The following is a 14,976-nucleotide window of genomic DNA, read 5'->3' as shown; positions in this document are numbered from 1 at the left end:
ACAGTACTGAAAACCGTTGTTAAAATCGAATTTCAATGTCATGTTTCACTGGATACATTCGCCTTCAAGGTGAGACAAAGTGAAATTTACTTGAATAATATTAGGATACAAAAATACAGCTAGAAAGGACTCTAAACTTCGTGTTCGTAATTCCCATTATGTATTTCATAACAATTTCTGTAATAATCAATACCTTCACGAGATTTGGCCCAATTATTGACAATAACTAGCATTACAATTGGGAGAAATAGCCACATTCCAGATACGAAGAGATGAAGGGGATATACGAGTATGTATGACGTTGAATCTTTCATAGTATACTCAGATTGTCCAGATTATCCAGCTTCATAATCATCATACCTCAACTAGACTTTGCTCAATTGAATATTTTAAATTGTATGTCGTTTTTATGCAATGTGACCTTGATTTTCTTTTTTACCACTTCTTGAATAAAGTTATTTTACATAGTTTTAAATTAATTTGTTTGTTTTGATCCATTTATTATTGTTATTTAATAATTTTGTATTGTTTTCTATGAACATTGTTTTACCCCACTCTAATTGAACCATTATTAAGGAACAATTATTTCGCTATTGTTAAATCACATTGTTAGCTGCCTTGACCTGGCATTGAACCTATATTTAATGAAACTGCTTTTATCAATACAAATGAAAGTGGTAAAAGAGTTATGAAAGTGAAATTTACCACAAATTGCCGCGATGTAGAGAGTAATGAATTGTTGCAAAATGTGACTGTAAGCACATTAAGTACTTAGAAGGGTTCGAACTCCACTGCTACATGGTGTGACATCAAATGGAGGCATCTTTTGGCCAAGAACTTGGGAAAAATCAGTAAATTGAAAGGATTGGAAACTTCTTAGGTTATGGGAAATCTGCATATCGGTCGTTAAATCGGCACCCTGGCTTCCCTTGAATACTCGATATTTTCTATCGATACAGTTTTGGTATTGAAACCTTTCGAGGAAGCCCTTACATTAATTGGAATATAGTTACAATCCTCAAATCCCCTGAAATACTCCTTAATAAACATCTCTTCGTAAATGGGTCATTCACGTATTTCCTGTTTCTTTCTTCTGAGTGGGCATTCAATGATTGCTCTTTCTGTTGGGTCAATTATCCATAACTTCTTGTACAGCTATGCTTAAAGGCAATAGCATCTTCATACCTCAACGACCCCTCTATATTCACCCCGTGGACACTTCCTCAGACAATCGGTGATTGCATGTTTATCCTACAGTGGCGATTGGTGAACAAAATGAATCAATAACACGAACCAAGTACATGGGCTGGTGTTTCAGATGCTCTCGGCTGCATCTGCAATAGCCGAGTACAACTTTTTCCGAAGGTTGGCCAACACTTATCCTTCTCGAAGAGGGTACGCTTTACGCCTCCTAAAATATGTGTAAAAAAAATAAATTATTGGTTATAATCGATATATTGGTTTGTCTTCTACAGCTAATTATCGCTACTTCCACAAGAATCGCACAGCCTTACCTAAGAGAAGACTGAACTGAAAATATTAAACTTTAATATAAACTGTATTGTATGCAAAACGGGACAACTGACGTAATAATCAAAACAATTCAGTCGATTATATAATAGATCGAATTTCAACTAAGCATATTGTAAATAGAGTTAGAAATGAATTGTCATTCTTCTGTTACCGTTCAATGTGAATCATGAAATACAAGTCAAACTTTTAAGTTAAAAATATAACAGATAAAAATAACCAAACCTGCAACACTTCAAATAAAAATCCAAGTTTTTGTCGCAAATGATTTAAACGATTTACTGTAATCTGTTTGTACTCAGTTTCTAAGTATTACATTTATTTGAAACATTCTTCCAGGCATATTTATTTACAGGAGATCCTAAAAGGAGAGGCGGAACTATAAAGGCTTCCTTTAATGTGCGATCTAAGATATGGGTACGGTTCTAACACCTGGGTATTAGTTGATTGTCGGTATGTATAACCGAAATTCTGAACACGAAGAAGATCAGCAAGTGTGACTTAACTGTTAGGTTTTCTTTGCTCCTGAGAATTGTGGCCATCAGTTTGGATTTGAAAGCTTCTCAGAGAGTACAGGTTCTGCTAACAGTAGTAAATTGTCACAGTGAGCATGCAAAATACTGAAGTTAACTGTACTTCTAAGAAGTACATAATACTAGTTTACAGGTAATTTAAATACGTTAACTGTGGTCAGGAACAATCGAATGGAAGTTCATGCCAAATTTTTGTCTTTTCCTTAGACGTAGTTTTTCACAATAAGTGCAAACATTGAGGAAGAAACTGGATTTTATACAATTATGATGCAAATCACAATAAATTGAGGATATTAGGTTTGTTATTTATAAGAACGCTTTTCCTTCTGTAGATTAGTCGACTAATAGTTTCAGTTCTTGACTGTGTCTAAACGCCGATCGCGCTGCTTGCACTGATTGCTGGACTGGTAAAGTATTGTTTTCAGATCTAAGCTGCGAAATTGATTTATAAAATTTTTTGTAATGCCACAGTTTTCAAGTTTTCATTTAAAAAATAAAAATAAAAATAAGTTTCCTTTCAAGAAAATGACCAGTTAGGCCCTTCAGCAAGTTTCTCTCTTTAAAATTTCCATGGTTTTCTCGCAACTCTGAAATTTTACTAACAGTGATTAGAGTGAAAATTTTTACAATAAATTAGCATGGCTAAAATTTCAAACGAAAAGCTATAGAGCTTTACCTGAGTAGACCGTGTAGTAAAGTTTATCAGAAAAGTTTCGAGATTCTTAGGTAGATTTTTTTCGTCAAATTCCAAATATTGTGACTACGTTCCCACTAAATGGACTAAGTTGGAGAAAATACTTGGTACAGAATGGGAGGGGATAGCGCAGTGGTTCAAGCGACCTGGATTCCCACGCGGAGATCACGGGTTCGAATCCAGCTGCCAACCTTTCGATTTTTCTCTTCCTAGCAGCTACTTCCGGCTTTAACTTTGGGGGTAAAATTGACATTTTACAGCCACAGTATTGGTCGGTTATGGACAGTGTAACATAGAGATCATTGCCCAGAAGATGGCATCACTAAACAACGCTCCAGGCGCCAATGAGCAAAATATCTGAAAAAGTAAAATAATATAGATAGATAGATTAATTTATACTAAAATCCTCATTGCAAGCGAGTTTTCATTTTGGAGTGGGCTGCCCTCAGATCAGTTTGTAAAGAGAGTAACATTTTTAGCGGGTTTCAAACGGGTTTTTTGGGGGGGAAACTGAACATAGAAAATTTTCTCAATTGCATCATATTTTCTCTTAGAAGTGGTGCTTAAAAATAATAAATTTAAATTCTAACAATGCTTTAGGTATTCTTTTACAATAAATTTTAGCTTTTGGTGAAGAATAGACTAACTGAAAATGAATACTCGTTTCATTCCAATATACAGGTACCACGAAACGTTTCTTTCATTATCATAGAAAAACAGAATAAAAAAAATGGCTGAAACGATCAGAGAGTGGCTGCACGGTAAGGATGTACTAATTACCGGAGGTACTGGATACTTCGGGAAAGGACTAATCGAGAAACTCTTGAGGACAACGGAAGTCCGCAGGATCTACTTGATAATCAGAAGTAAAAGAGACTTGAGTCCGGAAGCAAGATGGCAACAGGTCTCCCAGAATTTGGTTAGTACTAAGGAAATCCAAGATTTAGGTAGTCAGGTTTTTTTTTAGATAAAATATCTGTTGTAATATTTTGTAATTTTAAAGGTATTTGAAAGACTGCGATCAGAAAGACCGAATGCTTTGAGTAAAATTATAGTTTTCAAAGGGGATATGATGGAAAAAGAATTAGGACTGAGCGACAACCACAAGAAGGTAAGCTTTTCTTGAACGATAAAAAAAGTAAAATTATCAATATGTTCCTACTTTATGATCATCTTTTCCAGGAATTGTGGGAAAATGTTGCAGTGGTGTTCCATTCTGCAGCCTGTATAAGTTTCGATATTCCTTTGACCAGTGCTATCCTGCTTAATGTGCGAGGAACTAAAGAACTGTTAGAATTGGGAAAGTCAATGAAGAAACTAGAGGTACTTTTTCTAGAACAAGAGGATTCTCCTCACTGTATCCACAAGTGGCTTATTCATCCTTATGTAGTTCTAGAGAAGAAGCTACACCATGTACAGGGTCCCCAGGGGTTTCCTATCATGGTCTGATCTTCAAGTGCCAGAGGTTTTTTGTTGCAAATAGCGATTGCAACGAGAACATACAGGACATCGGAATTAACTTTCTCACTTCTGAACGGCAGAGCATTGGGTCTGTTAGCTGGCTGTACCTCTCAGAAGCTCCTTTGATGGATGATAGTCAGGTCTTCGCTATTGGGACCAAATGACCGGATGCCTCTACGACCTTCCGATTGACCATCGGCCCAGAGTTAGATAACAGGTATCCTAGACTAGAAATCTAGTTGCTGGTACCTCTTCGTGACACCAAGCAGCGGTAATAAGGGAATCACAAGCGCCGAATAGCAGGTAGCCACTTCTGGCCAAATTTTTATTAAGTATTTCATCCTTTCGATTTATTGGGCTAACTCTTACATTTCTAAGAAGTATTGCAATTTTGGATTCAAAGTTTGATTTCGCCCTGGAAATGCCTGTTTTAAGCTCCCCAGGAGATAAACAAGAGAATTTCCCTTTTTCCGGAGATTTGCTGGGCCGTTCATCCGAAACACAACAAGAAATAATACAAACCTAGTCTTTGGAAACAGTGGTTCATTTTCTAAGAGACCTCTCCTAATAATCTTCCGAATAACACCTAAGATATCTAAACCAAGTTGGGCTTGTCATTAACCAGTCCTCTCTTGAAGGTTACTTTTTTCCGTAAGGATGACCAAAAATCCAAATTTTTGCCACTCCAATAATTTGAAAGACTGTGTGCTTTCAAAAGCCGCAAATGATTTTAATAAATGTGTATTATAGTCTTTTCAGTACGTATCTACAGCATATTCCACGCCGAAGTTAAACGACGAGAAAATCGGCGAAGTCTTGTACCAGCACGAGTATGACTGGAGAACTTTGATTGATATTGCTGAACGTGAAGGAAATTCAATGAACTTATTACAGTATAAGTAAGGAAAGACTTGCTGTGTACAAAATAAACGATTCAATACGAGACTGATCATATTTCTGTTTCAGAATATTAACTGTCCATCCTAACACGTACACCTTCTCAAAGTGCGTGGCGGAGAATATGGTCGCAGAGATTAAAGAGAACCTTCCAGTGGTTATACTTCGTCCTTCTGTAGGTGAGATCAGCTTCTCTGCCTCTCTTGCAACAGTGGGCTAGAAAGTGATTGTTAATTCTCTGTAGTTGCTGCTTATGTCAGACTTTGCGAAATCATTAATCACGATCACGACAATAATAGACAAGCATCATGTTCAACAATTTGGCGGTTAAGGAACTTAGTAGCTATCCGCGACTCCAAGTTGAATGATGTCATTCACCTCTGGTGACGTAAGAGAAATTAGCCACCGAGTGAATGGAGGCTTTATGGACTGCTAGTTCACAACTGCTACTTCTTGGGTAACATTGCCTTAGCATACACTCCGCTAACTATGGAGTCAAGTGGCTTAGAAAGGTAGACAAAGCCGAAACCAAAGAAGATATCCTATTATAAGTACTTTAATAGTTCTCGCTTCAAAGTACACAATCCACTAACAAGTACTGCACTGTTTCGCTCTATAACCATCTTCCATAGTGTTGGATATTAGATACATTGAATCGATACTTGCGAGGCTTAACAATAGTAAGAAAGTTTAATGCTACTTATCTAAACAGCTGTTGGAAGTTTGCTGGAACCGGAACCAGGCTGGATTGACAACTTGAATGGACCAATGAGCATATCGTACGGCTTGATTTCCGGCGTGTTGAGAGTGATGAGGTGTAAAATGAGTTTATATCTAGACCTTGTGCCAATAGACATCGCCATCAATGCGATGATTGTCAGCGCATGGGTCACCAGCACCAAGTGAGAAAATTGTTATTATTTTTTGTTACTTATTAAGGTTATTATTATTTTATTTATTTTTTTTTTGCATGAACTGGAGTTTGCTTTTAGGTACCCAAATAGTAGTAGGCTTATGGACGGGGAATTCAGAAGCTAACCGCTCACCCTGCACTTAATACCGGTGTTTCTATCTAATTCAGTTTTTTAGAGTTAGTAAAACAAGGAAATCTTTTGAAATGTTCAAGAAAGGATGTTATGCCGGGGAGTTATATTACAACTAAAAACAACTGATGGTAATCTTGTCTTCCAGGAGCGCTGAAACGTGGCCGTAGGGGGAAGTTAATGAGGGGAAACGGCCCTTGTTAGGTGCAGTCATGGCTACGCCAGTTATTCAGTCAAAAATGTGCGGAAAAAATCGTTCTCCATCACCGGGATGGTATCCGATATACATCAGTCCGTTTCCATCTGTTTTCTGTTTAAATCATCTGAAATTTACTCCAGTATTCTTTACTGAGCTGTAAACTTTAAACCATTTCTACAACTCTTAAGTATGGCTTCGATTCAAGAAATGTAGAGAGATTAGTAAAGATCACTTACTGTAACTCCACTTTTAATTGTGAAATTTCAGCAAAATTCCAAAGTCGAGTGATTCTGCCACAGTTTCAAACTTTTCTTTTTAATTAATGTAACATAATTTTGATATTGTAAGATAGTTTAAGTTACTTTAAAATTATTTTAATACTAGCCAAACAAATGCCCTAATAACTAAATCTTACTATTTGTAGACGTTCCAAAACGCTGATCATATATAACTGCACCTATGCAGACACGTACAAGTTGGTCTTCCAGGAAATCAAAGACTATGCACAAAAGATTGCAGCAGACTTGCCAGTCGGTCGCAGTGTTTGGCATCCGTTTGGTTTTGCCGCAAGTAACTTTTACCTTTTCAATTTCCTCTTCTACTTTCTACAAATCTTGCCAGGATGGTTTCTGGACACATTGCTCATCATCTTCCGCAAGGAGCCAATGTAAAGTATCTAGTTTTCAATGCAAACTTTATTAGGTTAGTTTAAAAAAAAAAAAGAAACGTATGGTTTCATTGCTGACAAATGACTCGCGGTTAGTCTGGTGATTATGAAGCGTGGCATTGTAACTGGGTGATCCCCAGTTCGAATCCCGCGTACGGGACTACTTTTTATTTGTTAGAAAAAAAATTGTTTATCGTAATGTATGAGCTTCCGCCCATGATACCGATCTGATAGTTGGACGTTAAGCCCCTTCTGAATTAATAGACGATTACTTTACTATTGAGGTGCAATATAATTACAAAGCGAATTTACATTAATTCCCCCTCTCCCGGGTTTAAGTTTACAGGAAGTTGGTTCGTGCTAAATTTCTTGTTTCTTCCAGTTTTACCAAATTGAATGTAAAGATGTATAGAGCGATGAATATAATCCATTATTTCACCACACGAGAGATAGCTTTCAATAATAGCAATTATAAATCAGTTTTCAATTTAATACCATCAGAAGAGCGAGATATTTTCTTTCTGACTTTTAAAAATACGTCAAAATTGAAGTTGATGACTGCCTTCCAAAGTGGACTGAAGAAGTTTGTGCTGAAGGAGAAAGAAGAAGATCTAGAGAAGTTTAAAGCTAAGTATTGGAGGTAAGGAGACAAAAGATCTTATATTGCTTATAGTAAGAGCAAGATGGCCATCGATGTCAAATCTTCGAATTTGTGTTTAAATCTGGAAATGCCTTTCTTTTATCAGAACCTCAGCATGCAAAAGAAATATGGCTACCTTTATCCGTTGTAGCAGGCATTTTTTTTAAAAAATAATGAAATTGATTGGACTTCCGGCTTATTAGATTTCCAACTGAGCTAGTCACTTCCCAAGTTCGTATTTATTTCTATGATAAAATGCATGTAAATATCTTGTTTTATTTTCAGACTTTATTATTTGCACGTACTTGCCGAAGGAATTCTAGTGGCTGTTGCAATTTCATTGTTAATGAATGCGTCTATTTGGAGCAGTCAACCTATATTCCTATATGCTAGAATCTTGTAAAATTATATTTAAAACTGGATTTAAAAATAAAAAATAATATAACTGGTCTTGTTGCATTTTGGGAGCTACAAAAGAAAGTTGTTATTAATTAAAAAGCCTAAAATAGATTTATAAATTCCTAATTAAGTAATCATAAAATTTACAAAATGCATGTTTTTTGTTTTGAGTTCCCAAAAATCCTAGTACCTTTGTCAAATATAAAAAAAAAAAAATCTGAAATTGCAAATTAATATTCTTGGGCACCCCGGCTACTGCCTGACCCAGTGTCAAAAAGCCGACGGCAATGCCGAGAGAAACTTAATCCAACCCTGGCCTCGTGGAGCGGTAGAACTGCAGTTGGATAACTGAGTGACGTTCCCATATCGTTAGGACAATAAATATTCATAATTATGTTATTAAAAAATTAGATAAACAAAAGATCTCACGGTTATTTGACCTGTTCATGGTTACTTGTAAGCCAAGTTTTTTTTATCCTAGTTCAAACAATAGAAGGAAATGATTCTGTGTTTGACTATTATACAATTTTCTTTTCCATTCTTCATTAAGTAATCAAGCTAGGAGGTTGACAGATCTTATGCGAGCTTAGAAAGTGAACGATAACCTGCAAGGGAGGTAAGTTATCACAGGTTTCATGTACAGATTATAACCTCCCTTATAAACAATCTATTCTGATATTTATCAGCACGATAATCTTCATCTAAGGTTTTCAATGTTATCACTTATAGATTGTCCTTAAACTGCGCATTATAGAAAACATACTTTTCACCAAGTTACAAAGTTTGTAAATACTGAAATGAAATTTCATTGTAAAGTGTATCCTTCCCCAGATATCTATAAATGGTTTTTGACTAAACTATACTAGAAGTCTTTTTAAAAACTAAAAAATTCTGGCTCGTAAGTATCGATTCAATGTACGATATCTATCTAACACTGTGGAAGAAGGTTATAGAGCGAAGCAGTACTTGTTAGTTGTTAGTGGATTGTGTACTTTGAAGGGAAAACTACTTAAGTACTCATAAAAGGATATCTTCTTTGGTTTTAATTTTGTCTACCTTTCTAAGCCACGTGATGTAAGCCGTGGGCTCACAGTTAGCGGAATGTATACACAAACATATAAAACAAGACAATTTTGGGGGAATCATTTTTTTGGACCAAGAGGAATCCAAAAAAAGTAAAATGTTCTATTTAAACATTAGAGCATCTCTTTAGCGAAAACGTGTTCCTTTCGGGATTTATATCGGTACAGGATGCCTTTATAATCTATCGTTTATCGAACTGGCGCTGCAATACGAAATTCGACTTTTGTAAATGTCAATTTTCGAAGGCCTAATAATAGGCCGGTTGTGGAATATTATGAGCACAATAGTCTCAAAACTGGCATAAAAACTGATAAATCCTTCAACAGGTAATAAAAGGAGAAAATGGCTGAAACGATCCGGAGATGGCTGTACGGTAAAGATGTACTAATAACTGGAGGAACTGGATACTTCGGGAAAGGACTAATCGAGAAACTCTTAAGGACAACGGAAGTCAGCAGGATCTACTTAATAATCAGAAGGAAAAGTGATTTGAGTCCGGAAATAAGGTGGCAACAGGTCTGCCAGAATTTAGTGAGTACCAAACAAGTCTTAGAGAGTAAGAACTGGGATTATTAGCTGTGTAATATTTGATTTGTAATTTCAAGGTATTTGAAAGGCTGCGATCAGAACGGCCGGACGCTTTCAGTAAGGTAGCCGTTCTGGATGGCGATGTGGCTGAGAAGGGGTTAGGACTGAACGATCACGATTGGACGGTAAACTTTCTTATGTCTCGTTGATAAGGAAGTTATTCTTTGAAAGACAGTTTTTTCATGACGAACATTGTGTGACAGGAATTATGTGAAAACGTAGCTGTGGTGTTCCATGCAGCGGCCTGTGTAAGATTTGATGATCCTCTATCTAGTGCCGTCCTGCTGAATGTGAGAGGCACCAAAGAACTTCTTGATTTGGCAAAATCAATGAAGAAATTAGAGGTAATTTGATTTTTATAGTTCTTGGTTCCTTGCGAACTATGTGTAATTTTCGTCCGACTCTGAAAAAAACTCAATTTCAAGCTTTAACCAAAAGTTACGGTTTGGGAGTCTTCTCAGTCTGACAAAGAGATTTCTTTTGTTCGAAATTACCTACTCAAAATTACCACATCATTGAATCGGTTTTTTTCGTGGAATTGCTACATAAATGACTCCAACCATTAACATTGTAGCCCTGATGTACAACTGTATTATCTTATACCAAAATTGAACTGTAGAAACAGAAGTAAATCCTTTTTAAACCCAAATTTTTTGGACCGGAGCCGCACTATCAGCTAGTTAGCATTTGTATGTCACTTTGGTCTGTTAAATTAAACGTTTAATTCCTAACTAATGACATTTGTATATTACAGTGTTTTCAGTACGTATCTACAGCATTTTCCACGCCGAAGTTAAACGATGAGAAAATCGGCGAAGTACTGTATCCTCAGCAGTATGACTGGAGAACTTTGATTGATATTGCAGAACGAGAAGGCAATTTAATGAATTTATTACAACATAAGTAAGCACAGTAATATTGTAAGTCTTTTAATTTCCATCGAAATATTGTTAGGTGTGCAATAATAAGACCATATTGTTCACTAGCAATAAAGACTAGTAATATTCTTTTAGACTAAACACATTTGGTTCTGTTTCAGAATAATAACTGTCCATCCTAATACGTACACCTTCTCAAAGTCGGTAGCTGAGAATATGATCGCACAGATTAAAGAGAACCTGCCAGTGGTTATACTTCGTTCTTCAGTAGGTGAGAGTTGCGATTGATGTCTGAATGTGGGACCTAAGACTTATGTGACTCTAGTCCCCTCCATTCGACCCTTACTCTAAACAAAATAATTTTAGGGACCTCCCTAACTTGCAGTACTGTAAGATATCATAAAAGCTTCAACTCCCCCTCATGCGTTTTATTTGGGGAGTATTCCACCCTAGCTAGGGTTGCAAACTGCCCTTTTTTGGAAAGGACAGTCCTTTTTAACACCTAGTTATCCTTTCTTAAATTAGGAAAGGACCCTGAATGTACCTAATTTTTTTAGGGTGTCCTTTTTTGGAACTTTACAAGAGTTTGCATCTCTAACCCTAGCATTCCGCTCATACGATACCTAACATTGATGGCAAACGGACTCGCTAAACAATGTAATGTAGTTTTTCAAAAACCTGGTCTTATTGGCGACATTTACGGTTACACACTCTGTCCATCTCGTATAAATGACTAGACAACCAGCTCAAAAAATGTTGCATCCCGTAACTTGGAGTAGTGATCCCCTTAACAAACCATGGAGCCTTTAGTGTTGCTACAATCTTTCGACTACCTCCCTTACATCGTTTTCTACACCTTAAAAACTGCCTTATTAGCTGTGGTTTTCAGCTTAACTGTTGAAAGCCTCCCTACAATGCTAGCTGAAATTTTGTTAGCAAAGTTTGTGACATGATTAGAAAGTGTGCGAATTGACAGTTTCATTTTAGGACATTCAATTTGTCTGCGTAGTAGTTGGCAGTGTACAAGAACCAGAACCCGGTTGGATAGACAATCTAAATGGACCAATTGGTATACTTTGTGGAATAGGGACTGGAGTTCTAAGAGTTTCCAGGTGTCAACCTGAAACATTTCTGGATATCGTTCCTATAGACATTGTAGTAAATGCGATGATTGTCAGCGCCTGGGTCACCAAGCACAAGTAAGTATTTTGATGTTCCAGTCACTTTAGGTCTCACAATGATGAGCATCTCCTGCACCATAAATATATAAATATATACACATTTATTTATGTACTGAGACGGAGCCCGAAGACTACGGTACTCAGGACCCAGGACAACCGATATCTCAAGCACAACTTACCCAAACTTTCAAATTAATTGCAAATAAATAAAAAGGTTTAAGCATTGTGGCAGCGGCGCCCTCAATAGATGGCGCTCTATACCTGCGTCTAGATCATCTGTTAAGAGGCAGCAGATTGGTTTTAACCACAGACTGGATACATACTGGCCTAAAGTTATTTTAAAAAAATCTTTGTAGAACTTCGATGAGTAAAGCATTTAAAAATCTATTTTTAAAATATATTTGCCGAAAAACGTAAATTTTTTTTGGATCAAAACCTTATAAATTAATTTCAGGCGCACTGAGAAGTTACCAGTGTACAACTGCACGTATGGAGATACCTATCAAATGACCTATGAAGACTTAAGGGAACTAGGTGAGGCGATAGCGCCAGAACTACCAGTGAACAATGATCTGTGGTATCCATTTGCTTGCTTGACAGCTAACACTTACTACTTGCATTTCCTGTTCTACACTCTGCAAGTACTGCCAGCTTGGTTTGTGGATTCATTGTTGATCATCCTTCGCAAGGAGCCTAGGTAATCTCAGTAACTGCGATTTTCATTTTGTAATTAATTTAGTATTTTATGAACAACGAAACCTCCTTCGAGAAGACTGATTCCTGCCATAATTCCAAAATATTGTTAATGTGATCTTTCTTTGTCCTTTCAGATTGACTAAACTGAATATAAGAATATACAAAGCAATGAATGCACTTAAATATTTCAGTTGCCAACAGATTGAATTCGACAACACTAATTATAAATCAATATTCAATTTAATACCCTCTGAGGAACGAGAGATATTTTATTTAAAATTAAAAGAGGTTACAAAATCAGAATTGTCAGTAGTCTATTGGAAAGGATTGAAAAAGTTCATACTCCATGAGAAAGACGAAGATTTGGACAAGTTTAAGGCTAAATATTGGAGGTAATTGGAACTATTTTTAAAAGATATATTGTACTGGAGACCAAATAGATCTATATATAGCTGAAAGCGTCTTTTCGTCTGGATATTGCTGGAAATTTCGCACCAAGTACCTGATCCTTGATCCAAACACTCTAGCCCCTTTGGGTATTTCATTCCATCCGTGGGCCTACATGATCGCATATTTTTCAATACCAGGAAGTGATCCATTGCTCCATACCGTTCTACTATTCAGACTCCTAGACACTGGCCTGGTGTTAATGCACCCATGCCTTTTAAAATCCTCAAAGAGATGAGGAGGATGGCTCCTAAATTCTAATCCTCGTACTAGCCAATGAGGAATGTGAGATCGAGCATCCTCACCTATGGGATGAGTCCTCATTGCTCTTGAGATCCAAAACAAGATAAAACATGGGACTCTTCCGAATGATTTGTGATCTGCAATAAGGGAAGGTATTAGGTTAGGTTGCTCACCAAACTATTTAAATCTCTTTACTTCTTTTTGCAGACTTTACTACATCCATCTTCTTACTAAAGGAATCTTTTTCGCTGCTATATCTTGGATCCTCATGACCACTATGATTTGGTGAACCATCAAGTGCTAATGTAAAACTATTTTCAAAATGTAATTCGCAGAATTGAAGGAGAGTGACATTAACGTCGAAAATCATCATTCAAAATTAAATGTATTCAGTTTTGACACAGTAAACATTTTATTTATTTCAGCTGATATATAATAATAATAAATTTTATTTGCCTAAAGAAAAATACATCTTGTGGCAAGGGAGACTGTCCTGCACATGTACAACATTTTACAAAAATTAAGTAATCTTAAAATTAAAACCATTACATCCTGAATTACTCGAAAATAATTGAAATATAGAATAATGATATATAAAGAACAGATACATATAATAAAAAGAACAACTAGTTAGTACAGCTACTCTGAAATTAAATAATTTTCAACACCTGAAATGTGTTAACCAATGTTAACTGCTGACAAAGAACATTTAGTAAACTTCTAATTTATTAAATATATGCATATACAAAGAGTTTTCACTTAATATTCTAGCCTTAGCTGGAGTGCTTGAATAGTGTAAAGAAAAGTGTTATTTATCTTTTCTGTACAGCTTACAACCAAAAAATTTTCAAACCTATCGGAATGGGTGAAATATTTAGAGAGCCACTTTTCACGTAAAGATGCCAGCGGGAGGCAGTTCAGATAAAAATGTTCAAGACTATCACCATCCGATTTACACATTATACAATTTTTATCTGGATTAAACTTATATTTAATACCATTCACGTAAAATGCTGGAAATTTTTTAGACGCCACGCGAATCTGGGCAATTACCGATATTTTATTTGTGTTCAATTTAAAATTAACCGTAAAGACTTTAATTTTTCAGCTGATATATGTACTAAAAGCTTGCAATTAACCACAATTGAAATTAACGAAATTAGTTAATAAACTGTAAATAAAATAAACATTAAAAAAAATAAGAAATTACTAATATTCATTACAACTTATCTAAACAAGTTCTTTATTTTTTTTCTCTAAAATTAAATGCAATCCTTCCCCTTCATGTTTCGATGAAACTAAAACTAAAGTACATGTAGGTCAAAGGTAAATAATTTTTGGCAACCATTTACATTAGATTTATTACCAACGTAACCTTACAAAATTCCCTTATGATAGTAATAATTTCGTTAGAACTATCACAGTTCTAATCCTTTAATTTCGTTTTAACTCAGAAATTATGGAACATTTAGATTCTTCACTAACATCATACAAACTGTACTATTGTGTTGAAAATGTTAGAGCGTACAAGTTCTTATGGATGAAAAAAGCAAATTTTGCTTAAACAAAACTATTACAGAAGATCATGCGAAGTTTAAGCACAATTGGACCAGTTGCTGCTTTACGGTGGCACATGCTCGGGGATTACATTCTTCTGCTGGTTCTTTCCAAAAAATGATTTTCATATGGAAACTAATCATTTGTCTGAAGATGTTAAGATGTTTCCACTTGCACCCTGAAAGGCCTAAATGACACTCTCCAAATAATTAAAATAAAAGTCCCTTATTTAGCTTATTA

General features: G+C 35.8%; 1 protein-coding gene across 1 annotated transcript; it reads left to right on the top strand.

The window, feature by feature from the left end:
• The first annotated feature begins 7 nt into the window (after positions 1 to 7).
• On the top strand, positions 8 to 14,386 carry LOC141462213 (putative fatty acyl-CoA reductase CG8306). Its single transcript, XM_074143883.1, has 20 exons — positions 8 to 2,196; positions 2,271 to 2,360; positions 3,439 to 3,676; positions 3,761 to 3,868; positions 3,940 to 4,080; positions 4,969 to 5,117; positions 5,185 to 5,294; positions 5,828 to 6,017; positions 6,782 to 7,024; positions 7,407 to 7,664; positions 7,950 to 7,965; positions 9,483 to 9,677; positions 9,752 to 9,859; positions 9,938 to 10,078; positions 10,489 to 10,637; positions 10,774 to 10,883; positions 11,622 to 11,811; positions 12,248 to 12,490; positions 12,624 to 12,881; positions 13,387 to 14,386. The coding sequence occupies exons 3-20, from the start codon at positions 3,488 to 3,490 to the stop codon at positions 13,466 to 13,468; spliced, it is 2,880 nt and encodes a 959-aa protein (XP_073999984.1). The 5' UTR covers positions 8 to 2,196; positions 2,271 to 2,360; positions 3,439 to 3,487; the 3' UTR covers positions 13,469 to 14,386.
• Positions 14,387 to 14,976: the final 590 nt, after the last annotated feature.

This window comes from Rhodnius prolixus, unplaced genomic scaffold (genome assembly GCF_049639745.1).
Source record: "Rhodnius prolixus isolate KJV_2025 unplaced genomic scaffold, Rpr scaffold_18, whole genome shotgun sequence".
Taxonomy (NCBI): domain Eukaryota; kingdom Metazoa; phylum Arthropoda; class Insecta; order Hemiptera; family Reduviidae; genus Rhodnius; species Rhodnius prolixus.
Note: the sequence above shows the minus strand (reverse complement) of the source record. Positions and strands in the feature narration are given on the sequence as shown.

Bases quoted from the DNA above. Each gene is read 5' to 3' on its own strand.
- LOC141462213 (XM_074143883.1), top strand. From the start codon at position 3,488: ATGGCTGAAACGATCAGAGAGTGGCTGCACGGTAAGGATGTACTAATT. The intron at 4,081-4,968 runs GTACTTTTTCTA...TGTGTATTATAG, and splicing joins AGTCAATGAAGAAACTAGAG to TCTTTTCAGTACGTATCTAC. The intron at 9,860-9,937 runs GTAAACTTTCTT...ATTGTGTGACAG, and splicing joins TGAACGATCACGATTGGACG to GAATTATGTGAAAACGTAGC.